Genomic DNA, 22,903 nt, shown 5'->3' on the forward strand with positions numbered 1-22,903 from the left:
GTCTGGCAGCATCCTGGCGCCCGCTCCTCCCGCTGCAGGGCAGTGTGGGGACTGAGCTGTGCCCCTCCCCACAGGACTGCTTGTGGGGGCCACAGGGGCCAGTGTGTGTAGCCTCCTGGGCCACCGCTGGGATGGAGGCCCGACACAGCATTCTTCCTGCTCACGCATAGCCTCCCAGCGCACACGGGCTCCCACGTACACGCCTGGCCTCCCTGCACACACGGGCTCCCACGCACACGCCTGGCCTCCCTGCACACACGGGCTGTCATGGACACACCTGGCCTCCCTGCACACACGGGCTCCCACGCACACGCCTGGCCTCCCAGCGCACACGGGCTCCCACGCACACGCCTGGCCTCCCAGCGCACACGGGCTGTCATGGACACACCTGGCCTCCCTGCACACACGGGCTCCCACGCCTGGCCTTCTTGCACACACACGTGCAGCCTGGACTCCACGGAAGAGGCCTCCTGTGCACGGGGGAGCGGGGGGAGTGTAGGCCTCTGTCACCCAGCCTGGGGGGGTCTGTCCTACTGAGGCTGGGTCTGTGAGGAGGGGTCGGAACCCCTGCTGAGGTGTTCTAAAAGGTGAGAGCTGGGTGTGTGAGGTCGGAGCCAGGAGGGGTAGAGTGGGGGCAGGGTCTGCTCTGGGGGCCTTTTTACAGCTGCCCCCTGTGTGCCCAGGGGCTGCCACGTGGGCCGGGGGCTGTGTGTGCCCCGGCCCTGGCTGCCACGCGGTCGCCTGCCAAGGTCTGCCTGCTTTGCCTGCAGTGGGAACATTGTAGGAGGGGGTGGCCCAGGCCCGTGCTGTCCTGCTGGACCTGCAGGTGGGGATGCACAGGCCCCGGAGGCCGCCTTGGACCAGGGCACCCACTGCTCTGGTCTCCTGTCTCCATCTGCCCGTCTGGACGTTGTCCTGGCAACGCGCCTCTCTGCTCTGTCCCAGTTAGTGGGCAGGGAATTCAGAAGATTAATCCCCTCATCTGTGTTTGGTAAGCATTCTCGCTGCTTCTGCAGGCCAGCTTGGCAGGGACGCTGGCTGAGAACCAGTACCTGTTCCGGCAGCCCTGCGCAGACAGCAAGCAACCCCTGCCCCTTCCTGTCTCAGCTCAGACCCTGTGCCCCTGCTGGGCTGAGGCCCGTGGGTGCTGGCACCAGGATGTGCTGCAGGCTGCTCCCGGCCCAGCATCCCCGGGGGTCTGACGGACATGGAGAGGTCACCATGCAAAGTGCCCCCCGAGAGGCTCCATCCGCCCGCCCATGGCGCCTGCCCGGCGTCGCCCCCACCTGCACATGTGCACAAGCGGTAATTAGGGCTGGCTGATCCTATAATCCAGTCGAGGGCCAACCTGGCCTCATCCTGGGAAGGAACCCCTCCAGGAAATGACCCCCAGGGCCAGCAGACAATGGACAAAGGTGAGGACAATGGCCAGGGGGCCTCCCACTGCACAGCCCGCTCCCTGCCCCCGTGAGCCCAGCAGCTATAAAGTGCGGTCCCTGGGGTGTGGGAGTGTGGGCAGGCATGGGGGTGAGGTTGGTCCTGCTGAGCCTGGTGCTGGTGCTGCCCTGGGGGCCCATAGCCCAGGTGGAGGTCCTGGTGCAGCCCAGCTTTGATGCCCAGAAGGTACTGGGGACCTTGTAGACTGGAGGGCTGGGGACCAGGCCTCCCTGTGACATCAGTGACAAGGAGTGTTCACCTGCCCTGGCCTGGCAGACCTGTTAGAGCCACCCTCCATCGGGTCCTCAACAGCCCTGTGTGTGGCCCATTTCACAGCTGGGAAAATTGAGGCTCCAAGTGCTGTGGCCTCCAGGATGGGGGCTCAGGCCTGAAGGGCAGACGGACCCACACCTGGGCCTCATGATGAGCCTGTCTTTGGGCCCTGGGGCTGTCTCCCACCACACCTGGGCAGGCAGGGGCAGCTGGAGCTACCCCTGCCTGTGGCTCATGGAGCCGCCCCACAGTTCTCCGGCCTCTGGTATGTGGTGGCCATGGCGTCCGACTGCAAGGCCTTCCCGGGCGAGAAGGACCACCTTCTGATGTCCACTAGAATCGTTAACGCCACTGAGGGAGGCAACCTCAGCGTCCAGGTGCAGGTCCCGAGGTGAGAGGCAGGGGTGAGGGAGCGGGAGGGGCCTGCCGCAGGGCAGGGTGTGACTCGGTGTCTCCCAGGGCGGACAGCTGCAGCCAGGTGGACGCCCAGTACCTGAAGGTGGGCTCCGACGGACACTTCAGGGTTCCAGGTAGGTAACAGCGCCTGTGGATGGTCAGCATGGGCGGTGGGCAGGGACCGAGCCCTGCCCACCTGGCTCTGCTGTGCACTGGGCCTCCGCCTCCTCCGCAGCCCTGGGCTACATGGATGTGCGCATTGCCAGCACGGACTACGACTCCTTCGCCATCCTCTACATCTCCAAGGAGCTGGGGGGAGCGCCCTGCACAGCGGTGCAGCTCTACAGTGAGAGCCCCGCCCAGCAGAGCCCCTCCCACGCGATCCTGGAAGCCACGCCTCCCTAGCCCCGCCCACAGAGCCGCCCCAAGGCCCGCCCCAGCAGAGCCCCGCCCACCGCGCTCCCGGAGCCACGCCCCACACCCAGCCCAGGCCCCGCCCACCGCGCTCCCGGAGCCACGCCCCACTCCCAGCCCAGGCCCCGCCCACCGCGCTCCCGGAGCCACGCCCTCCCTGCACCATGCCCAGGCCCCGCCCACCGCGCTCCCAGAGCCACGCCCTCCTTACGCCCCGCCCAGCAGGGCCCTGGTCCACAGCTGGACTTTGCACCCCATGCTCCCTGTTAGGGTGGTGGGTGTTTGGGGCCGACCCCTGCCCAGCCGGGCTGATCCCGACATCTCCCTGACTCTTGGCCTGCTCTGGCCCCTCCCCTGAGTGGGGGATCCCACTACACTTTGGGAGAGGGCTAGTTGGTTCAGGGGGTCCCTCGGGGAGGTGAGCTGAGAGTAGGGACACCCCCTCCCGAGCCCCATCCCTTGCCCAAGTCCACAGGGCCTCCTGCTGTTCCAGGCCGGACGAGGGACCCCAGCCCCCAGGCCTTGAAGGCCTTCCAAGACTTCTACCCGACCGTCGGCCTGCTGGGCCACGCCATGGCCGAGCTGCCCAGGCCGGGTACGCCAGCTGCCGCCCACCGCCCTCCCCAGCCCCCTGCTTCCCCTATACGGAGAAGGCAGAGGGTCGCCCGGTCCTCCCCAACCCCTGCCCCTGCCAGCTCAGCATCTTCTCCCCACAGATGTGTGTGCCCCCCAGGGCACGGAGCCCCCTGACAGCTCTGAGGCCCCCCCGTTGTCCCCAGGTGGGGCACAGGGTGAGTGCCCAGGTCCTGAGGGGCTTCCTGGGCTGCCCGTCCCCACTCCCCACTGCCCTGCCTGGTCAGCTGGTTCCCCAGCCTGGCCCTGCATCACCTCTTCCAGGACGCTCCCCACCCCGCTCTCGGCTTGCTTGGGGGGAGTGTGACAGGTCCACAGTCTGGGTGGGCTGCAGGGACAGCAGTGCTGCTTGGGGAGCTGCCCCACGTGGATGAGGGGTGCCACCGTGAGCTCTCCCTGGCCTTGTGGGTGTCGGCCTGGGGGGCAGGGGGCACTGTCCAGGGAGCAGGTGGACAGAGCCGTGTCTCCTCCTGCAGGCTGAGCCCGGAGCTAAGGCCACGCCACTCTTCAGCCAAGCCCACCCCGTGCCTCCTTCCCAGGAATAAACAGCTGCCAAGTCAGGCGGGTCCATGCTTCCTGGGGGACGCCCTGGGGGAGGGCACCTCCAGCCCTATCTTGGGCCCTGGGGTCTCCACCGCATTTGGGCTGTGGTGGTGGTGGTGCCCAGAGTGTCTGTGAGGTCGGAGCTGTGGGGCATGCTTGGGTTTGGTGCCCAGTACGCCAGGGCTTGGGCTGCCAGCCAAACCCCCAGTGGTCAGCCCGAGGGCCTGGACTCCCTGTTCCCCACAGAGCCAGGGTGCGGGAGGGGCCACTCAGGGCCGTGGCGTTCTGTCCCCGGGCGTGCCTCAAGCCCTGCTGGCCAGCCGTGTCCACTGCCCACACTGCAGAGGTCTGGCCAGGGCTGGGAAGAGGCTCGCGGTTCTGGTCCATTGCTCGGCTGTGCCTGCGGCTCTTGCGGGGGCAGGAGCCGGAAGCCCCAGGCCCCAGGGCGGCTGTCCGCATCCTGTGCCCAGGGATCCGGGCAGCCCCCGCTTCCTGGCCCCCTGCCTCTCCTGCCTGGCCAGGGTGGCCCTGGTTGCCTCAGGACCCTGAGCTTCGGGAGTGGCAGCTGGCACGGGGACGGTCTGCCCTGACTTGCCCCATGGTGCAACCTTGAGCCTTCGAGGGTTTTTCACTGAGTGGGCTCAGGGTGGGCCCGGCACTTGGGACCCTTCTGGCCACAAGCCCTCCCCCTCTGCGGTTCAGCGAGCCAGATCCCAGGGCCGCAGGGCAGCCGGGGACCCCGTGGTGCCGATGCCTGGGCCTGTCATGTCCTCTGCCACCTAAGGGCACACGGGGCAGCCCCCCACCTGGCTTCTTTCTTCCTTTTATTTAGAGGGAAGATAAGCCGGGGCAGAGGGCATTGGCAGGCAGGTGTTTATTTTCAGCTCATTTTCAGAGGGTGAGTCTGTTTTTAAAGGGACTTATCTGTTGAATTTGAAAAGCAGCATTAGGGAGCTAAGGCCTCGCCACCCCTGGAGCCAAGCCCACCCAGCGCTTCCTTCCTGCCAACAAGCAGCTGCCACAGCTTGGCGTTCAGAACTGACTGCCCAGTGCGCCAGGAGGCTGCACAGCCTGGCAGGGCTGCCCAGAACCAGGGCTGCTTCTGGCTGTTGTGTGTGGGGACAGGGCATAAGCAGGCAGGTGGATTGGAAGTGGAGCAGTCGGGACTCGAACTTGCACCCATATGGGATGCTGTTGCTACAGGTGGCAGCTCTGCCTACTATGCCAAAATGCCAGGGTCTTAATTAATTATTATTATCACTATTATCATCATTGTCATCATTTTGTGTCACAAGTAAATTGGTCTCGAAATAAAAATGGTCTGTTTTAAGATTTCCCAGTGGGGGGGGGGGGTGTGCACAGTGAGACCTGCTCCCATCCCATGTGGGCGCCGGTTCTAATCCTGGCTGCTCCACTTCCCATCCAGCTCCCTGCTGGGCCGTCCAGTCGAGGATGGCCAAGTGCTTGGGCCCCAGCACCCATGTGGGAGATCCGGATGGGGTCCTGGCTCTGGCCCAGCCTCAGCCATCGCAGTCATTTAGGGATGGAACCAGCAGGTGGAAATTCTGTTGCTTTGTCTTTCCAATAAACATGTTAACACAGAAGCCCAGCTCTGGCCCGACGCTTGCGCTGCTGTCCGGAGGAGCCAGTGACTGGCCGGGCTTGGGCTCTGGACACAAAGTCTGGGCAGGACACCTCTTGGTGTAACAGTGAAGAAAAATACCCAAGAGACAGACAAGCAGCTCCTGTCCGCAGACTGTGACTGCTGGAGCTGGGCCGGGCGGGAGCTGGGAGCCCCCGGCCCGCTCTGCCACCAGCCCGGAGGGAGCCCAGGCACTTGCCTGCTGCCTCCCGTGTCTGAGTTGGCAGGGAGCTGGGATGGCAGCCGGGCCTCCCGGCTGGGTGGCAACACCTGCAGGGGCATGCTGAGCCCTGATCGCTGAGCCCTGGGTCCTCCCCAGCCCCCAGGTCCCGGCTCAGCCGTCACCGCTGTAAATGGGGACCCTCAGGAGGCCAGGGCTGGTGACCGGAAGAGCCGAGCAACCTTCATCCCCTTCGCCTAATCTCTTCTGGGGGCCCAAGGGTCATGCAGCCCTCCTGGGTGCTGCCCCAAGTTTGGGGGAGTAGGGGGCTGGGGTCAGGCAGGTGCCCCGGGCCCAGTGCGGAAGGAGGCCACGGGGCAGGTGTCCTACAAGGAAGGGCTGCTGGCCTGGGAGGATGCAGTTGAGGCTGCCAGCTGGCCCAGAGGCCTACGCTGGGTGTGGGTGTCCGTGGACGGATGCTGGCTTGCCAGCAGCCAGGCCAGCCCCACGGCGCTCTGCGTGACCGCACAAGGCTGGCCGCCTCCAGGTATAAGTGCAGACCGCGAGCTGCCCGCCCCACCCAACATGGAGGCTGGGCTGCTGGGTGCCCTCCTGGGCATTCTCACTGTGTCCCGGCTGCAGGTGGAACCAGTCATGGTGGTCCTGGACCAGCAGAAGGTGAAGGCTGGCTTGGGGCTGGGGCGGGAGGGGCCTGAGGGCGTTGGGGGCAGAGGCCTCCCCGTGTGTGGGTGCCCTCAGGCGGGGATGGGGTAGGCAGGTCTCCGCCAGTCCGGGGGCTGGGGATGGCTCCTCCTGGGGTCTCTGCCAGTCCCGGGGGCTGGGGACGGCTCCGCTCCTCTCTCCAGATGGCCGGCTTCTGGCGGGAAGCTGGAGTGGCCTCCAACCACAGCCTGGCGCTGAACGCTCCGAACCGGGTGGAGGGCCTGCTGCTTGCCTTTAACGGTAGCAGCCTGGTCGTGGAAGCCGCATACAACAAGTGAGGGCCCAGGGTCCCACGGGGACAGGCCAGGGGCGTTGCTCTCCAAGGCCAGCACAGAGCCCATCAGCCCACATGTGGGAGGACCTTAGGGTGGGCAGGCAGCTCGGTGTTGGGGACAGGCTGGGCAGCCCCGTCCTGCCCCGCGTAGGGGTGGGGAGATGGAGCAGCAGAAAGCAGGGGTCCTCTGCCGCCTCTCAGCTCAGGGAGCTGCAAGGTGGACACAGCTCTGGGCTTGGAGACCGACGTGGTGGGGAAGTTCATGTTTCCTGGTGAGTGTCCACGTGCCCCACGCCCTCCCAGCCCACATGCCCCCTGGTGCCGCTGCACTGGTGGTTCTGCCCTCTTGCTCCCCGCCCCCTACCACACGGGTCCTCATCCCAGGGTCTAGGCTCTGGGGGTCCCGGGGTGGGGGAGTCCCTGGAGTGCAGAAGGCCCCCCTCCAGCTCCCACCCCACCCCGCTGGCTCTCAAGGCCACAGGGAGATCTGGGTGCTGGACACAGACTATGAGGGCTATGCCATCCTGCGGGTGTCCATGCTGTGGCAGGGGCGGGACTTCTCCGTGATCAAGTACCTGAGTAAGCTCCGCTGGCACCCAGGGGGGACCCTGCCCGCCCTGCCTGCCCTGCGCCCACCCAGGGGGACCCTGCCCACCCTGCCAGCCCAGCCCGCCCTGCGCCCACCCAGGGGGACCCTGCCCGCCCTGCCTGCCCTGCGCCCACCCAGGGGGACCCTGCCCACCCTGCGCCCACCCAGGGGGACCCTGCCCGCCCTGCCTGCCCTGCCTGCCCTGCCCGCCCTGCGCCCACCCAGGGGGACCCTGCCCGCCCTGCCCGCCCTGCCTGCCCTGCGCCCACCCAGGGGGACCCTGCCCGCCCTGCCTGCCCTGCGCCCACCCAGGGGGACCCTGCCCACCCTGCGCCCACCCAGGGGGACCCTGCCCGCCCTGCCCGCCCTGCGCCCACCCAGTGGGACCCTGCCCGCCCTGCCCGCCCTACCCCCACCCAGGGGGACCCTGCCCGCCCTGCCTGTCCTGCGCCCACCAAGGGGGACCCTGCCCGCCCTGCCTGCCCTGCCCCCACCCAGGGGGACCCTGCCCGCCCTGCCCCGACCGGGGGAGGGACCCTGGCTGCCCTGCCCCCACCCAGGGGGACCCTGCCCACCCTGGCTGCCCTACTCCCCCCCGGGGGACCCTGCCCGCCCTGCCCCGACCCGGGGGGAGGGGACCCTGCCTGCCCTGCCTCCACCTGGGGGGACCCTGGCTGCCCTGGCTGTCCTACTCCCACCCAGGGGGACCCTGCCCGCCCTACCCACCACATGCAGCTTACTGTCCCTGCAGCTCGCAACCTGGAGAGCGAGGACATGGCTGGCTTGTGGCGGTTTCGGGAGTTGACCACACACACTGGCCTCTACCTGTTTCCCCGGCAGGGTGAGCCACAGGGCCTTGGGTGGGCAGCCAGGCCGGGCCTGGGTGGGGTCCCCTGGCCATCTGCACCTCATCTCCTGTGTCTGTTCCCCAGGGAAGTGTGCCAGGATGCTGAAGAAGGTGAGCCCCGGCCTGGCTGGGCCACTGTGAGCTGGGACAGGGTGCAGGGCGTCCAGCCCTCAGGCCAGGGCACCTGGTAGCATTGATGGGCAGGGGCACATCTGCTTGGCCTGGACAGAAGCCGGAGCCTGTGGGGCGCTGACCCCACACAGAATTAGGAGATGGGTCCCTGGGGCCCTGTTTCACCTTACTGTCTAGCAGGTCCTGTTGAGGAGGGCAGGCCCTGTGGGCTCTGTTTTGGGGGCTCCCCATCCCCAGAGGTTGTCCCACATACAGATAGGAAACTGAGGCAGCAGGAATGGCCCCTCCCCGCCTCAGCCCTGCCTGGCCCCCACAGGCCCCTCCCCGCCTCAGACCTGCCTGGCCCCCACAGGCCCCTCCACACCTCAGCTCTGCCCAGTCCCCACAGGCCCCTCCCACCTCAACCCTGTCAAGCACCCTACAGGCCCCTCCCCACCTCAGCCCTGCCCAGCACCCTACAGGCCCCTCCCCGCCTCAGCCCTGCCCAGTACCCTACAGGCCCCTCCCCGCCTCAGGCCTGCCTGGCCCCCACAGGCCCCTCCCCACCTCAGCCCTGCCTGGTGCCCCACAGGCCCCTCCCTGCCTCAGCCCTGTCCAGCACCCTACAGGCCCCTCCCCGCCTCAGCCCTGCCCAGCACCCTACAGCCCCTCCCCGCCTCAGCCCTGCCCAGCACCCTACAGCCCCTCCCCGCCTCAGCCCTGCCCAGCACCCTACAGGCCCCTCCCCGCCTCAGCCCTGCCCAGCACCCTACAGCCCCTCCCCGCCTCAGCCCTGCCCAGCACCCTACAGGCCCCTCCCCGCCTCAGCCCTGCCCAGCACCCTACAGGCCCCTCCCCGCCTCAGCCCTGCCCAGCACCCTACAGCCCCTCCCTGCCTCAGCCCTGCCCAGCACCCTACAGGCCCCTCCCCGCCTCAGCCCTGCCCAGCACCCTACAGCCCCTCCCCGCCTCAGCCCTGCCCAGCACCCTACAGGCCCCTCCCCGCCTCAGCCCTGCCCAGCACCCTACAGGCTCCTCCCCGCCTCAGCCCTGCCTGGCCCCTCAGGGCCCTCCCTGCCTCAGGCCTGCCTGGCCCCCGCAGACCCGTTTTCTGTGTGCAGGAGCTGATTTAGGGGAGGGCACCCCAGCCCGCAGTGCTCACAGCCTCTGGCCTGGCCTCTTCCCGCCCTCACTGGACCTCACCTGCTCTGAATAAACCTGAATGGCAAACCATTCCCCTGAGTGTCTTTTTTGGGGGGTGGGGCAGAGGGTGGGGGTGTCAGTCTATGAGGCCAGCAGCCCCACTGCAGTCTGGGGTGGTGGGGCACACAAGAGAGGCACCCCGATGTAACAGACTGCCTGTCAACCCCATGTGGGACTGACCAGCCACACAGTCCCTCCAGCTCTGGTTCCCGTCCACGGACACCTGTGGGGCAGGACAAGGAGCAGCGCCTGGCAGGGCTGTGTGTGTGAGAGAGAGAGGGAGGGTGGGAGAGAGAGAGGGAGAGAGATCTGCCTTCCACGGGTTCGCTCCCCGAATGCCCACAGCACTCAGGCTGGGCCAGGCTGTGGGATCCGGGAGCTGTGGTGGGTGGGGTGGGGGGCCAGGGGCCCAAACGGTCAGCTGCCTGCCAGGAGTTAGCCTGGAAGCAGAATTACCGGGACTGTGACGTGGGACATGGGTATCCTGAGTAGGGGTCTGCCTGCTGAGCCACGCCTGCTGTCCACTTGGCCCTGTCGACTCCACTGACCAGCACAAGTTCTGACCTGATGTCCTGGCTCGCGGGCAAGGCTACACGGCAGGGGACTGTGAGAGCTGGCCTGGTGGCCCTGTTTCCCCACGCGGCCCGTCTTGTGTGTTCGCTGGCTGCTCCCCGCCCTCCTGGTACTCTCTGCAGGGTCACCCACCCACAGCGGTGGTCAGGAGGACAGGAGGGAGAGTGTCCCCACCAGCCGCCCTGGGTGGGCACTGGCTGGCTGTGGAGACCTCCCCTAGCTCGGAGGGGGTGGGCTGAGGACCTGCTGGCTTGGCTCTCTCCCCCCTGTGCTCAGGGTGCCGGGCCTCCCTCAGGCTGGGGCACCTGTGCCCCTGCCCCTGGCAGGCCCTCAGAGCATGGGACCTGCCGGGGGGCCGAGGTGTGCACCAGGCCCTGTACCTGGGCCCCTGCCATTTCCCAAACCTGTGGGGCAGCTCGGGGGAGAGCAGCAGGTGCACAGATGGCCGCAGGCAGTGCCCTGGGGCTCCATTTGGCTGGCAGGTGGGTGAGCTGCCCACTGGTCTGAGACGTGTTGCTCAGATGTAGGGGCTGGCCATGCCTTGGCCGGTGCCCACGCCACACATATAAGGCTTGGGGCCAGTGCCCAGGCTACAGCCCTCTGTACTCTAAGGACATGGGGGGCATGGCGCTGCTGGCTCTGCTAGGGCTGTGTCTGGGGACGGTGGTCATCGAGGCCCAGGGCCCGGAGCTCGAGAGTCTGGACATCGCCAAGGTAGCCCTGGGTGGGCTCGGTGGTGTGGGGGCTGCCCCAGGCCATGCAGAGGGGCCCTGGGCTGTGGGGGTGGGGGAGAGGCAGCGTGAGGCGCCAAGGTAGCCCTCCCTGGGTGGGCATGGTGGTATGGGGGGCTGCCCTGGCCATGTAGAGGGGCCCTGGGCTGTGGGGGCAGTGTGAGGTGCCAAGGTGCCCTGGGTAGGGGAGGCGGCCCTGCTGGCATCCTGGGGCCCCTGAGCAGCCTGCTGCCCCCTCCAGCTTATAGGTGTATGGTATGAGATCGCCTGTGCCACCGATCCTGCCAGCAAGTGCCAGGCCCTGAGCCCCGGGCGGCCTGTGAGCGCCGTGTTCATTAACTTGGAGAACGGCCAGTTGAGCCTCACCACCTCCTACTTTCAGTGAGTTCAGCTGGCCGAGAGTGGGCCCACCCTGGCCAGCAGCCACCCCTGCCCCACGCCGGCTGTGAGCGTGAGGGGTGGGCCTGGGGAAGCCCCAGTGTCCCCAGCCTTCAGCCATGAAGGCCATTTGCCCCGGCCTCAGGTCCAGGGTGGCTGTGTCCCGCCTTCCGGCTGGGTAACCAATCATACCAGGCCTGGGGGCTGGCTGCCCTTGAGCAACCCTGGAGGCCGAGTCCAGCTCTGGGCCACAGGGAGGTGTCCGTGCATGGCCAGGGCGTGTCTGGGTTCCTCCCGGGCTGGGCCGGCCTGGCCTGGCGTCTGTCTAGGGGTGCCCCCAGCCTGGGCCGCTCCCTGCGGGAGGTGTGGCACCTCACTGTCCTTGCAGAAACCGCTGTGTGTCGATTAAGGAGCAGGTCTCGCAGGGGGACACTCCACGCAAGTTCAAGATCATGGCAGAGTCTGGTAAGGCCCAGCCGTGGGGACCCGTCCTGCCCACCGCTCACCACCATCCCGCGGGGCTGGGTGCCCAGGGGGCAGTGTGTGGGTGGGTTCCATGGGCAGGCCTGCGTAAGACGGGGTGTCCTGGAGTGCAGCCCCCAGCCTGGGGAGCCGTGCGCTCAGCACCCACCGCCTCCCAGGAAGCAAGGATGTGGAAGTGGTGGCCACGGATTATGTCACCTTCACCATCCTGGAAATGTCCTCCTCCGTGGAAGGGCGCGCCCAGCGGATCCTGAAGCTATACAGTAAGCCCCTGCCCCCGGGGTGGAGCGGGGGCTGGACCCTCCTCGGGCAGGCCCAGCTCAGCCCCTGCTCCTAGGTCACAGACTGGAGCCAAACAAAGAGATCTGGGACAAGTTCCGCCAAGTGGCCCAGGAACGCGGCTTCGGCGAGCAGGAGCAGGAGCTGCAGTTCCCTGACGACCTGGACCGTCAGTAGCCCCGCCCCGCCCCGCCCCAGGCCCCGCCCACCGAGCCCCAGGCCCCGCCCACTGAACCCCGCCCCAGGCCCCGCCCACCGAGCCCCCGCCCCAGGCCCGCCCACAAAGCCTTGCCACAGGCCTGACCACGCCCACATGGCCCCCCGCCCACATACCCTGCCCATCATCAGGCCCGCCCTGCCTGGCCCCGCCCCTGACCACACCCACCACCCGGCCCCGCCCTCACTTTGTGTTCCTTCCTAGGGACCTGTTCAAGAATGGTGCCGTGAGTGCCACTCCGCCATCCTGGGCGTTCTGGCCAGTGTCCCTGTCGGACGGGGACTCGGGTCCAGGGTGGCCACACTCCCCGTGCTCCCCAGAGGCTGTGCTGTATGCAGACAGGGAAACTGAGGCAGTAGGCCCTGCCCCTGGCCCCAGCCCTGCCCGGCCCCCACAGGTCCTCCAGCCTCAGCCCTGCCCGGCCCCCCAGGTCCTCCCTGCCCCAGCCCTGCCCGGCCCCCCAGGTCCTCCCTGCCCCAGCCCTGCCTGGCCCCCCAGGTCCCTCAGGTTCTCCAGCTTCAGCCCTGCCCGGCCGCACAGGTCCTCCCTGCCTCAGCCCTGCCCGCCCCCACAGGCCCTCCCCGCCCCAGCCCTGCCTGGCCCCCCAGGTCACTCCCCGCCCCAGCCCTGCTCAGTTCCCACAGGCCCTCCAGCCTCAGCCCTGCCCGCCCGCCTCCTCCCCAGCCCGCAGTGCTCACAGCCTCTGGCCCGGCCTCTTCCTGCCCTCACTGGACCTCATCTGCTCTGAATAAACCTGAATGGCAAACCCTCCCCCTGAGTGTCTTTTTGAGGGGTGTGGTGGCCTACAGGTGTGGGGGTCAATGAAAGTAGCACTTGAGGGGTACAGGTGTGGGGGTCCGTGCCCAGGCCCCGCAAGCATTAGGGGCAAGGGGAGACCCCAGAGTGCCTGGCCCTAGCTCACACAAGTGTTGGAGTGTGGCTGGGCTGCTGGGCGCCCCTCCTGGGGAACCCCCAGTCCTGGCCACTTCCCGGCTGGGCCAGGGTGGACACTGCCCGAGGGCAGGCGTGCCATGGGGAGCAGCTTGCCCACCGTGCAGACTGACCGGCCCCTGGTGCCCCGTGCTTTGCCTCCCGGCTGTGTGGCGGCACGTGAGGTGCGAGGCTGAGGGTCGTGGACAGGAGGAACACGGAAGTGGAATAAGGAACACGCAGAGGACCGTGCTGGTTTGTGGCGCAGAGCCCAGAGCCTGGCCCTGAGTCTGTCTTATTCTGTGTGTACAAATCAGATGCGGCGCTGTAAGAGTTTAGAATAACCGCTTGATTCTGCTTCTGTGTATCGCTTTCTGCTGAGCAAGAGTAGAGCCGCGTTAGAGTAAGTATAGAGAAGTCATTTCATGAAACAAGTAAAGTTTCAGTTTCCCAGACATGAACAAGGCAGCTGCAGGAATGGAGAAGATAAGGAAGCAAGGCCGATGCAAGAATATAAAAAATAAGAAAGTGAGACAGTTACAGAGAGATAAGAAGTGTGAGAAAGTACCGGGTCACCTAGTCCTAAGACGAGGAATGCAGACCGACAACAATTAAAAAATGCCAGTCGTTATGCAAAGTTTGAGGTTTTGTCCTTTACAAAGGTGCTTTAACCTGCTTGGGGCGCGCAGAGTCCTGGGTGCCTCCAGAGACTCTGTTGCCCATTCGCGAATGCTCAATAAAATCCTCATGCTTATTGCAGCCTCTGCGTTTGACTTGTTTTGCCAATGACGGTGCGGCTCCCCTGCACGGGGCTGGACTCTCCCCGAGTCTAACGACGCAAACGCGAGATCACCTGCAGGCCACAGCGGCCACCATTTGTGGACACTCCTTGGGTGACCCTCCTTCCCTGGCCGTGTCCCCATGAACCATGAGAGCAGAGACAGGGCGAGGTCACCCAGTGGACAGGCTGCCAGTCAGGCCTTGGTGAAGCCAGAAGCCCGCTAGGACCCAAGCTGCAATCCTCATACCTCCCCTGTCTGGCCTGGACCACTGCCGCCCCCCAGGCCCCAGCCCACTGCCGCCCCCAGGCTCCTGCACACTGCCATCCCCCTGGCCCCTGCCCACTGCCACCCCTCAGGCCCCTGCCCACTGCCATCCCCCTGGCCCCTGCCCACTGCCATCCCCCTGGCCCTCTGCCTTCTGCCGCCCCCCTCAGGGACCCTGCTCTTAGCCACACCCTGTGTCCTGGGGAACCTCATCAGATGGCCTTCCTGCTGTCCCGTGGTGTCGCGTGTGGGGCCTGCTGCCCTCCCCAGCTACATCCTCAGCCCACCTGAGTGCCCCCTCCATAGACACGGCCCGGGGAGGGCAGTGACGCCTGTGGGCAGCTCTGCTTGGGGCTCCCCAGGCAATGCCCCTTTTCTGGGCAGGCTCCAGGGACCAGGGGCCTCGGGCCACCTCGCTGGGGTGAGGGAAGCCCAGGCCGCTGTGGGCACTTGGGCCCCGGGGACGCAGGCATGGATGGTGGGTTGTGGGTGCGGGGCAGCGTGGGGATGGGGTGGTTGGGGTCAGCGAGCAGAGGCCGTGGGCGCGGGGCAGCCGTGGGGATGGGGTGGTTGGGGTCAGCGAGCAGAGGCCGTGGGCGCGGGGCAGCGTGGGGGCAGAGCCCTCTAGGGTGGACGTCTGGGACTTGGTGTTCTTCGTGATGACCGGAGCGCATGCCTGTGAAACCACAGCTCCCGGAAGGTCCCCCCGTCTGGCTGGCATGTCCCGCGCTCTCTGGTCCCGGCCTCCCAGCGGGCCTGGGGTTGGTGGGTGGTCAGCCTCACCGTGCTCCTGGGACATCCTCCGGGGGCAGCGGGCGGGAGGGGAGGTGGGGCTCCTGGAAGCCGCTGGGTGGCGTCCCAGGCCGGCCCGGGGGTCGACGGGCTGCCTTGCTGTGGCCAGGCTGCGCTGTTGATAAGGGCCCCAGGCTGTGGCTGGTGCGCAGGGCTGAGGGGCATGCCGGTAGACCCTGGGAAGATGAGAGCCACCCTGCTCATGGCCCTGCTCACTTTAGCGCCCATGCCCAGGGTGCCGGCGCTGTGGCTGGGCAGGCTGGACCCCACACAGGTAAAGCCTCCTGTGGGGTGGGGGCGGGGGCTGGGAGGCTGCAGGTGCTGACTGCTGCCCACGCAGCTCCTGGGGCCCTGGTACGTCCTGGCCGTGGCCTCGCGGGAGAAGGACTTCGCCTTGGAGAAGGATGTGAAAGGCATTGAGGGCGTCCTGGTGACACTCACCCCGGGCAACCGGCTGCGCCTGCAGGCATCCCGGCACAGGTGAGCTGGACGGGTGGCCGGCAGCCTGGCCTGCTGCAGGTGGCAGGACCAGAGCTGGGGTGCTGCATCCAGGGCACCCCTCAAAGCAGCCCCAGCCGCTGCTCACCCATCCTTGACCCCTCCGTGGCTTCCCCCACTCCCCTTTGCTTGGACCCCCGGTGGCTCCCTCCCCTGTCCTTGGCCCCCCATGGCCCCATCCTCGGCTCCATGACCCTCTCCAGCCTGTAGCTCAGGTCCATGTTATCCACGGGACCCTGCCCCCACTCCGACACTCAGCAACGTCCTGAGTGGTCCACAGTGTGTATTTATTTGAAAGAGTTAAAGAGACAAAAGGAGAGACACAAAGACCCTGCATCCACTAGTTCACTGCCCAGATGGCTGCCATGGCCAGGCCTGGGCCAGGAGCCAGGAGCTGCTTCTGGTCTCCCATGTGGGCGCAGGGAACCAAACCCTGGGCTGTCCTCCACTGCTTCCCTAGACCATGAGTAGGAGCTGGATGGGAAGTTGGGCATCTGTGACTTGGCTCTGTGCCCACGTGGGATGCCAGCGCCGCAGATGGAGGTTAACCCCACAGAGCCCACGCTGCCCTCTCAGGGCTGGGCTCTGGCAGCCCCGAGCTGTGGTGGCCTCCTGCCTGGAAGTCACCCCTTTTCTGGAACATGCTGTGCTTGCTCAGGCTTACCCACGCCTGGGACTGACCACCGAGGGACACCGGCCTGTGGTGGCTTCTGCGGCCACTGCCCGGCCCTGACTCTCGCGTGCCTGACTGTGGCCCGTGGCTCTGGCTGGGCCTGGGAGGAAGCTTGGCCAGGCTGGGCCGCCCTGCCCTCGTGCTCACAGCCGCACCCCTCCCGGCCAGGCTGGATGGCTGCTCCCGACAGGACATGGAGCTGGTGAGGCAGACATCGGGCTGGGTCTTTGAGAACCCCTGTGAGTACCTTGGCTTCAGGGACCGTTACCTGTCACAGGGCTGGGGCAGCTGGCTCTGGCCCAGAGGCCTGTGCGTGGCCCTTTCAGGGAGAGGTCAGAGGTGAAAGGCTCCACGGTGGGCGAGCTGGGTGCCCAGGCCCCTGCAGGTGCTGGCACCGTGCCAGGGGCCATCGCCTCTCGGGGTCAGGGCCGGGCCCAGCACAGGCACCTGTGTGTTCGTGAGGCAAGGTTATAGGTGGGGTTTGGGGCTCTAGGCCCACGGTGGGGATCCCGTGCCGAAGGCTGGTGCCAGCAGCCCCGTGGGGCGTGTACGTGGCAGCCCATGGCGTGTTGGAGTATCGTGTGCTAGGCACCAATTTCCGAGACTTCGCAGTGGTCTTCACCCAGCTGGAGTTCGGGGACGAGGCCTTCAACACGGTGGAGCTGTACAGTGAGTGGGACAGTGTCCTGGCGGGCTGGGGAGGGGGCTCAGGGACCACCCTGCCCCAACCAGGGGTGGGGGAGGCCCAGGCGCCCAGGGCTGCGCCCCTGCAGGTCGCACGGAGACGGCCAGCCACGAGGCCCTGCGGCTCTTCAGCAAGTGGAGCAACGGCCTGGGTTTCCTGGCCCAGCAGCAGGCTCAGCTGCAGAAGGATGGTGGGTGGCCGCCAAGACCAGGGTGGGTGGGCAGCTGTGGGGCCAGTCCTGGGGGGTCACTGTGGGGCCTATCCTGGGTGGAACAGCTGTGAGGGCCTGTCCTGGGGGGTGGGCAGCTGTGGGGCCTATCCTGGGTGGAACAGCTGTGAGGGCCTGTCCTGGGGGGTGGGCAGCTGTGGGGCCTATCCTGGGTGGCACAGCTGTGGGGCCTGTCCTGGGGGGTGGGCAGCAGCAAGGGCCTGTTCTCACGGCTGCCCTTCCTCCTTCACAGTCACCTGTGCCCAGAAGCTTCTCCAGGTAGGCCCCTGCTGAGCTGGCTTGCCCGGGGTGGGCCCTGGGTGTACCTGGTCTAAGCCTGTGGTCCAGGTGCAGGGGAGGGTGGGTGTGGGGCCGAGCTGGGCCCCTAGCGTGTTCTCTGTTTGCAGTGAGGGGTCAGCGCCACGGTGTCCCGGAGAGCTTGCCAGGCCCTGCCCTGCTCTGGGGCTTTCCCTGACACCGGAATAAAGCAATTCCACAAGCAGACGCAGCTGATGCCTCGAGACTGGTGGGCAGACGCTGGGCAGCCTGGGGAACGGGTCAGCTCGAGGACTGGAGCCCTCAGTGCCCGGGGCTGCTGGGTCCCTGGCCCTGACATGGCACGGGCAGCTGCAGGCTGGTCAATCTGGGCTGTATCTGGAGCAGGGCTTGTGCGGGCACCGCGTGGGGGAGGAGCTGGCACAGGTGGCCAACCCGACCCTTGGCTGGGTTGCTGGGGGAGGACAGGCTGGGCCTGCCTCAGCCCACCCTAGGTGGCCTGCCCCAGTCCAGCCCCAGCATTCCCTGGGCTTGGCTGAGGGGAGTAGGAGCCCAGAGGCTGGCATCGGTGGCTATGGTCGTGGGTTCTGGCAGGTGTGGGGGCGTGGGGCCTGTGCACTGGTGTGGGACGCCTGGCCTCGAGAAGGCTGCCAGGGTCCGTGTCCCACAGCCATGCCTCATGCTCTCACCTGTGCCCACCTGGGGTCTTCTGGGGGTCAGGTGGCCGCTGCTGGGTAGGAGGGCCCAGGACTGTCCTGGGACAAGTGCCAACCTCGGGCTGGGACGCTGGGGGCATGAGGTGTCTGTGAGGGCGCCCACCTCAGGGGCCCTGTGGAGGCCACCAAGGCAGGGCCCAGTGCCGGAGGCGTGGTGCAACCCAAGCCCTGCCCACTGCCCTGCCCTGCCCCTTTGGCGGTTGGGGGCCATTCACCCACAGCTGGCGGGTCTGGCAGAGCCTCAGTTGCTGCACTGCCTCAGGAGGAGGAGGAGGATGTGGCTGGGGCTGCCAGCGCTGCTCCTCGTCCTGGCTGTGGGCTGCCAGCCGCAGGAGGACACTCCCCGAGAGTCCCATAGCATCAACTGGGACAAGGTGAGGCTCAGCGCCACTTGAAGCAGGAGGCAGCGGCTAGGGCTCCCCAGAGCAGCTCAGAGCTGCCAAGTAGGAGGAAGATAGGGAGGGAGGAGGTGATGGAGAAGGAAGTGGGGGGCGGAGGCAGGGAGAGCGGGGGAGGCAGGGGGAGGCAGGGGGAGGCAGGGGGAGGCAGGGAGGGCAGGGGGAGGCAGGAAGGGCAGGGGGAGGCAGGGAGAGCGGGGGAGGCAGAGAGGGGAGGGAGAGGCAGGGGGAGGCAGGGAGGGCAGGGGGAGGCAGGAAGGGCAGGGGGAGGCAGGGAGAGCGGGGGAGGCAGGGGGAGGCAGGGAGGGCAGGGGGAGGCAGGAAGGGCAGGGGGAGGCAGGGAGAGCGGGGGAGGCAGGGGGAGGCGGGGAGAGCGGGGGAGGCAGGGAGAGGCGGGGAGAGCGAGCTGATACTGGAGCTGGGAGGAGAGGGGCCCCACAGGACAGCACTGAGAGGCACCCCTGACTGCACCCTCTGGTGACCCCTCCCCTTCAGTTCTCAGGGTTCTGGTATATTCTGGCCATTGCCACTGACACCCAGGGGCTCATGCCGGTCAAGGAGCACACGAAGCTGGGGGCCCTGGTGCTGGCGGTGTGCCAGCGGGATCAACTAAAGATGACGCTTGCCCTGAGCAGGTGGGCCAGGGGCCGCTGGGGCCCCTTCTGCGGCTAGTTCCAGCAGGACTGGCCTGCCACTTGGTTCCTTTGGCCCAAAGGGTCCGTGGGGTGGGGGTGGGGAGGAGAAACCCCAGAGGTACCCAGCGGGCAGTGGGCGTGGGGACACTTGCCCTTGGCCGGAGGCCGTGGTCCCAGGTGGAACATTCCAGAACAGCAGGACTGACCTCACCCCTTGGGAGCAGGGGCGGCCGTTGCAGCCCTGGGCTCCAGCTGGCATCTGCCCCGTTGCCAGGTCGCTGGGCTGCCAGGCCTGGGAGGTGACCCTGAAGAAGGACAGGAAGAAGGCTGTGTTCCGGAACAGCTGTGCGTGCGGTGGCCGAGGGGGTGGGGCTTGCCGCTGGCCTGAGTCCCCGTGAGGGCGAGCAGGGCCGGCCTGGGCTCTCTTGCAGTGAAGGGGGTCAAGGGCTTGCATGTGCTGTTCACCGACTACGAGCAGGGCCTTGTCCAGCTGCGCCTGGGCCGCGGCAGCCGCACCTACAAGAGCCTACTGCTGCTCAGTGAGTGCCTGGGTTGGGGTCGTTGGGGTCAGCAGGGGTGGGGCGGGGCTGGTGTCACTGGAGCAGGTGGGTGAGCTCAGGGGTGCAGGCTGGCAGAGAACCACCGGGTCCCTGGGAGGTGCCCTGCTCCGGGCCGGGCCTGGCAGGCAGGCTAGCTTGGCTGGTGGCAGCAGGCCGGCCTTGTGTCTGGAGTGACTGTCCCCTTGGCAGGCCGGCGGCTGCTGTCCAGCTTCTGGACCCTGAAGCAGTTCCTGACCATCTCGGACATCCTGGGGCTTTCCAAGTCCTCCACCTTACTGCAGAAAGATGGTGAGGGCCGACAGGGCGGCAGGGCTGGGAGCCTTAGCCTGGCGCTCTGGCCCTGAAGTCGTCCCACCCCTGGAGAGGGGTACCCAGGGTGGGGCTTGGCAGGGCCGGGGTAAGGGCTGGCAGGGCGGCAGGGCTGAGAGCCACAGCCTGGCGCTCTGGCCCTGAAGTCGTCCGTCCCGGGAGAGGGGCACCCAGGGCCAGGAGGGGCACCCAGGGCGGGGCTTGGCAGGGCCAGGGACCCCAGGCACTGAACCTGCCTCCCTTCTCATGCCCATGCCCTGCCCACAGCCTCCTGTGCCCATGCCGTGCTGTGAAGGAGCTCCCTCTGGCTCAGACCCACGAGTGCTGTCCCCCGCTCCCTGGTGGCCCTGCCTGTGGGCGGTGGCTCTGTGTGGGGAGGGGACCGAGGTGCCCTCGGGGTCAGCGTGAAATAGACGCGGGTTGGTGCACCACAGACTCTGCTGCATGTCTGCTGCCCCTGCCCTCACTTGGCCCTCACAGAACTGCCATGCCTCGGTCGGAGCAAAATGGGCAAGCATGTTCTAGAACCTTCTACATCAGGAGAGGCCAGAGCCAGTCACGGGGTCATCCAGTGTCAGTCATATCATGGGGTCACCCAGCACCAATCACGATTACCTGGGACCAACCACAGGCCCGAGGCCTACGCTCCCCCTTCCCTTTGTGCCCTGGGACTCCAAGAACTCCTGAGGCCTGGCACTGCACGGCCGAGGCGGCGGGGAGTGGGGTGGAGGTGACCTCGGTAGCTGAGGGAGGGGGTCTGGGAGACCAGAGGGGTCAGTGATGTGGGCAGTGAGGAGAGCCAGAGGGGTAGGGGGCATGGCAGTGGCTGGCATGGGCATGGAGGGACGGTGGCACTCGGGGAAGACGGGGGGAGGCCTCAGGGGTTTACCCTCTGCTTTAAGTCCCATCTGGTTCTGGGGTTCAGAGAAAAGGGGTCCCCAAGTTGGGCCTCTGCTGCCCACCTGGGAGACCTGGGCGCCTGGTCCAGCCCCAGCCACAGAGGTCGTTTGGAGCCAGAGGATCTGATCTGTCCATCCCGTTCTGTCCACCCACTAGGCCATTAGGCTAAATCCCTTAAAATCAGAGTGAGACCAGTGGGCAGCTGCTAGCCGGGATGGACTCATGGGAGCTCGGTGCAGGGTTAACAGAAAGGCAGGGGTGGGCAGGGCGGGGCAAGCCCCAGCAGGACCAGGTGGGAGATGACCAGATGGAGCCTGGGCACCCTGGGTGGAGGCAGGGGCCTTGGGTCAGGGCCAGCTGACATGGGGCTACTCAGGAGCTTGGCTGGGCGACCTCACAGGTGTGGGTGTGTCACAGGTGTGTGCCACAGGTGTGGGTGTCCAGGTACGTGCTGGGCACTCCTTGCCTGGCAGTTCTGTTTGTCTTCTGTGGGGTACAGGGGTGCCCAGCACAGCCCTGGGAGTCCAGTCCCACAGTGTCCTGGGTCCACCTGCAAGGTGGATGCACCAGGGATCCACCTGCCCTCCAGGTTCCAGGTGTGGGCAGACACAGGTGAGCCACGGGTGCAGGTCGGAGCCTGCTGGGAATGACCCTGGCGCATTGTTGCAACAGTGCCACCTGGAACACAGTGGGCAGAGGGCGGGGAGCTGGACACACAGCCTGGGGTGGGGCAGTGATCCCCAGCTTGGCAGTTCTACCAACCCTCATTGTGAGCTGGGGAGTCACTCTTCCTGTGAAGACCCTGGCCATCCTGGCTGCCAGCACAGCCTGGCCACCGCGGGAGGGGCACAGCCTGCCGCCTGGCCACCGCGGGAGGAGCCTGTCTGAACAGCCTGGCCACTCCTGGGGCCTGCCCACCCGCACAGCCTGGCCATCCTCACTGCTTACCGGCCCACACAGCCCGGCCGCCCCCTCGGCCATATCACCTGTCATGGCAGTGAGCAAGGCTCTTCCTGTGGGTACGGAGGACCCGGCTGGGTATGGGGACCTCGCTGCCCATGAGAGGCGGGCAGCTTGCTGCAGTGTGCTGTAGCCGTGCAGGCGCTTGCACGCGCAATGCTCACCTCCCAGTGCAGGCAGGTGAGCGGAGGGGACCGTGTCAAGCACGCCCACCTGGGCCATGTGGGTGGCCACCCTGCCAGTCACCCAGAATGACAGGGCGGGGCCAGCAGAGAGGGAGGGGCACCCTGGCCAGGAGCAGTCCCTCCAGCCAGGCGGCTGCTTGTGCACGGCCATGCCGCGCTTGTGCAAGGCGTGCGGTCTCCGCGCACAGACTGGCAGTCGCCCTCGGCTCAGTCACCCTCGGCTTGGTGGGCTGTGCCCGGGGCGAGCTGGGCAGGCCCCGGCTTGCCCCTGCCTAGGCCTGCGCTGAGGGTCAGGCTCTGCTGTCTGTCCACACCTCCCCGGAACCGTCCTTGGTCTCACCCACATCCATCCCACTGTCCGCACGGGCAGCCAGCACGCGGTCCTGGCGGCTGCCCAGACTCAGCCTGCCCCGGTTTGTGTGAGTCCCATTCGGCTTCCGGTATAACCAGGAGGTGGGACTGCCACAGCACCTGCCCGACGCGTGGGGGCTTCGGGTGGGATCTGGGCAGGCTCACAGGTCTGCTGTCCTGGCAGGCAGAGGAGGTTCAGGAGCTGACAGTGAGGCGCCCCGGGAACCCCGGGGTCTCCCACACGGGCTGGAGCAGGCACCTGTGGTCGGCAGCCCCTCTCCTCCCGTCCACTCCCGCAGCCGCTGGCCGCACAGTCTGACCAGGGGCCAGGACTCTGGGAGGAAGGCAACTCCTGAGGCCAGCTCCTGGCACGTGCGTGAGCCTCGGCCTCCCGCCTCTCTGCCCTGCAGGTGCCCACGCCTGAGGCCTGAGCCCTGCCCATGGCGGTGGATGGCGAGACGCACAGCTGGACCTCTGCTCTGCCCTTTCCCACACCCAGGCCACAGTCAGCAGGGTCCTCAGAGGCAGGACCCTGGCTGGCTTCCCGTGGGATGCATTTGGCAGACGCAGGCTCCGAGCAAGGTGCGCCCGTACGGAGCCTGCCGGCTGACAGCTGCTCAGACGAGGGGGCCTTGGCAGCCTGTGGGGGTGGGGCGGGCAGCACGAGGGGGGCTCTGCTGGCAGCGGTGCGGTTGGGGTGAATGGCCCCCCTGTTGGCAAGGCCGATGGAGCTCCCAGCCTCATGGCGAGGCCTGGCGGGTGTCTCTGCGTCCTGGTGAGTGGGCCTTTAGCAGTTCATAAGAATCAACGCAACAGGGGTACAACTGAGCCCCCACTGTTCCCGAATACTTACCTGGGCCAGACGCGTAGCATGC

At 67.1% G+C, this 22,903-nt stretch overlaps 5 protein-coding genes across 5 annotated transcripts; all 5 read left to right on the plus strand.

Annotated features, from left to right (window-relative positions):
• Positions 1-410: 410 nt before the first annotated feature.
• On the plus strand, positions 411-3,713 carry LCN15 (lipocalin 15). Its single transcript, XM_040962750.1, has 7 exons — positions 411-1,623; positions 1,962-2,101; positions 2,170-2,240; positions 2,342-2,452; positions 3,014-3,115; positions 3,237-3,311; positions 3,630-3,713. Exons 1-7 carry the CDS (start codon positions 1,522-1,524, stop codon positions 3,632-3,634), a joined length of 606 nt encoding a protein of 201 aa, XP_040818684.1. The 5' UTR covers positions 411-1,521; the 3' UTR covers positions 3,635-3,713.
• Positions 3,714-6,083: 2,370 nt separating this feature from the next.
• On the plus strand, positions 6,084-8,072 carry LCN8 (lipocalin 8). Its single transcript, XM_041004603.1, has 6 exons — positions 6,084-6,176; positions 6,365-6,495; positions 6,697-6,767; positions 6,970-7,074; positions 7,836-7,925; positions 8,017-8,072. The coding sequence occupies exons 1-6, from the start codon at positions 6,084-6,086 to the stop codon at positions 8,070-8,072; spliced, it is 546 nt and encodes a 181-aa protein (XP_040860537.1).
• A 2,370-nt stretch (positions 8,073-10,442) lies between these two features.
• On the plus strand, positions 10,443-11,747 carry LOC121172543 (epididymal-specific lipocalin-5-like). The gene is made up of 4 exons (XM_041004609.1): positions 10,443-10,532; positions 10,791-10,930; positions 11,316-11,392; positions 11,569-11,747. The coding sequence occupies exons 1-4, from the start codon at positions 10,443-10,445 to the stop codon at positions 11,745-11,747; spliced, it is 486 nt and encodes a 161-aa protein (XP_040860543.1).
• A 3,111-nt stretch (positions 11,748-14,858) lies between these two features.
• On the plus strand, positions 14,859-17,032 carry LCN6 (lipocalin 6). Its single transcript, XM_041004610.1, has 6 exons — positions 14,859-14,948; positions 15,015-15,154; positions 16,014-16,084; positions 16,404-16,514; positions 16,619-16,720; positions 16,992-17,032. The coding sequence occupies exons 1-6, from the start codon at positions 14,859-14,861 to the stop codon at positions 17,030-17,032; spliced, it is 555 nt and encodes a 184-aa protein (XP_040860544.1).
• Positions 17,033-18,005: 973 nt separating this feature from the next.
• LCN10 (lipocalin 10) lies at positions 18,006-19,667 on the plus strand. The gene is made up of 5 exons (XM_041004611.1): positions 18,006-18,104; positions 18,624-18,763; positions 19,038-19,108; positions 19,195-19,302; positions 19,513-19,667. Exons 1-5 carry the CDS (start codon positions 18,006-18,008, stop codon positions 19,665-19,667), a joined length of 573 nt encoding a protein of 190 aa, XP_040860545.1.
• Positions 19,668-22,903: the final 3,236 nt, after the last annotated feature.

The sequence above is a fragment of the Ochotona curzoniae genome, unplaced genomic scaffold, assembly GCF_017591425.1.
Source record: "Ochotona curzoniae isolate NIBS_2020 unplaced genomic scaffold, NIBS_Ocur_1.0 scaffold_3208, whole genome shotgun sequence".
Lineage (NCBI taxonomy): Eukaryota > Metazoa > Chordata > Mammalia > Lagomorpha > Ochotonidae > Ochotona > Ochotona curzoniae.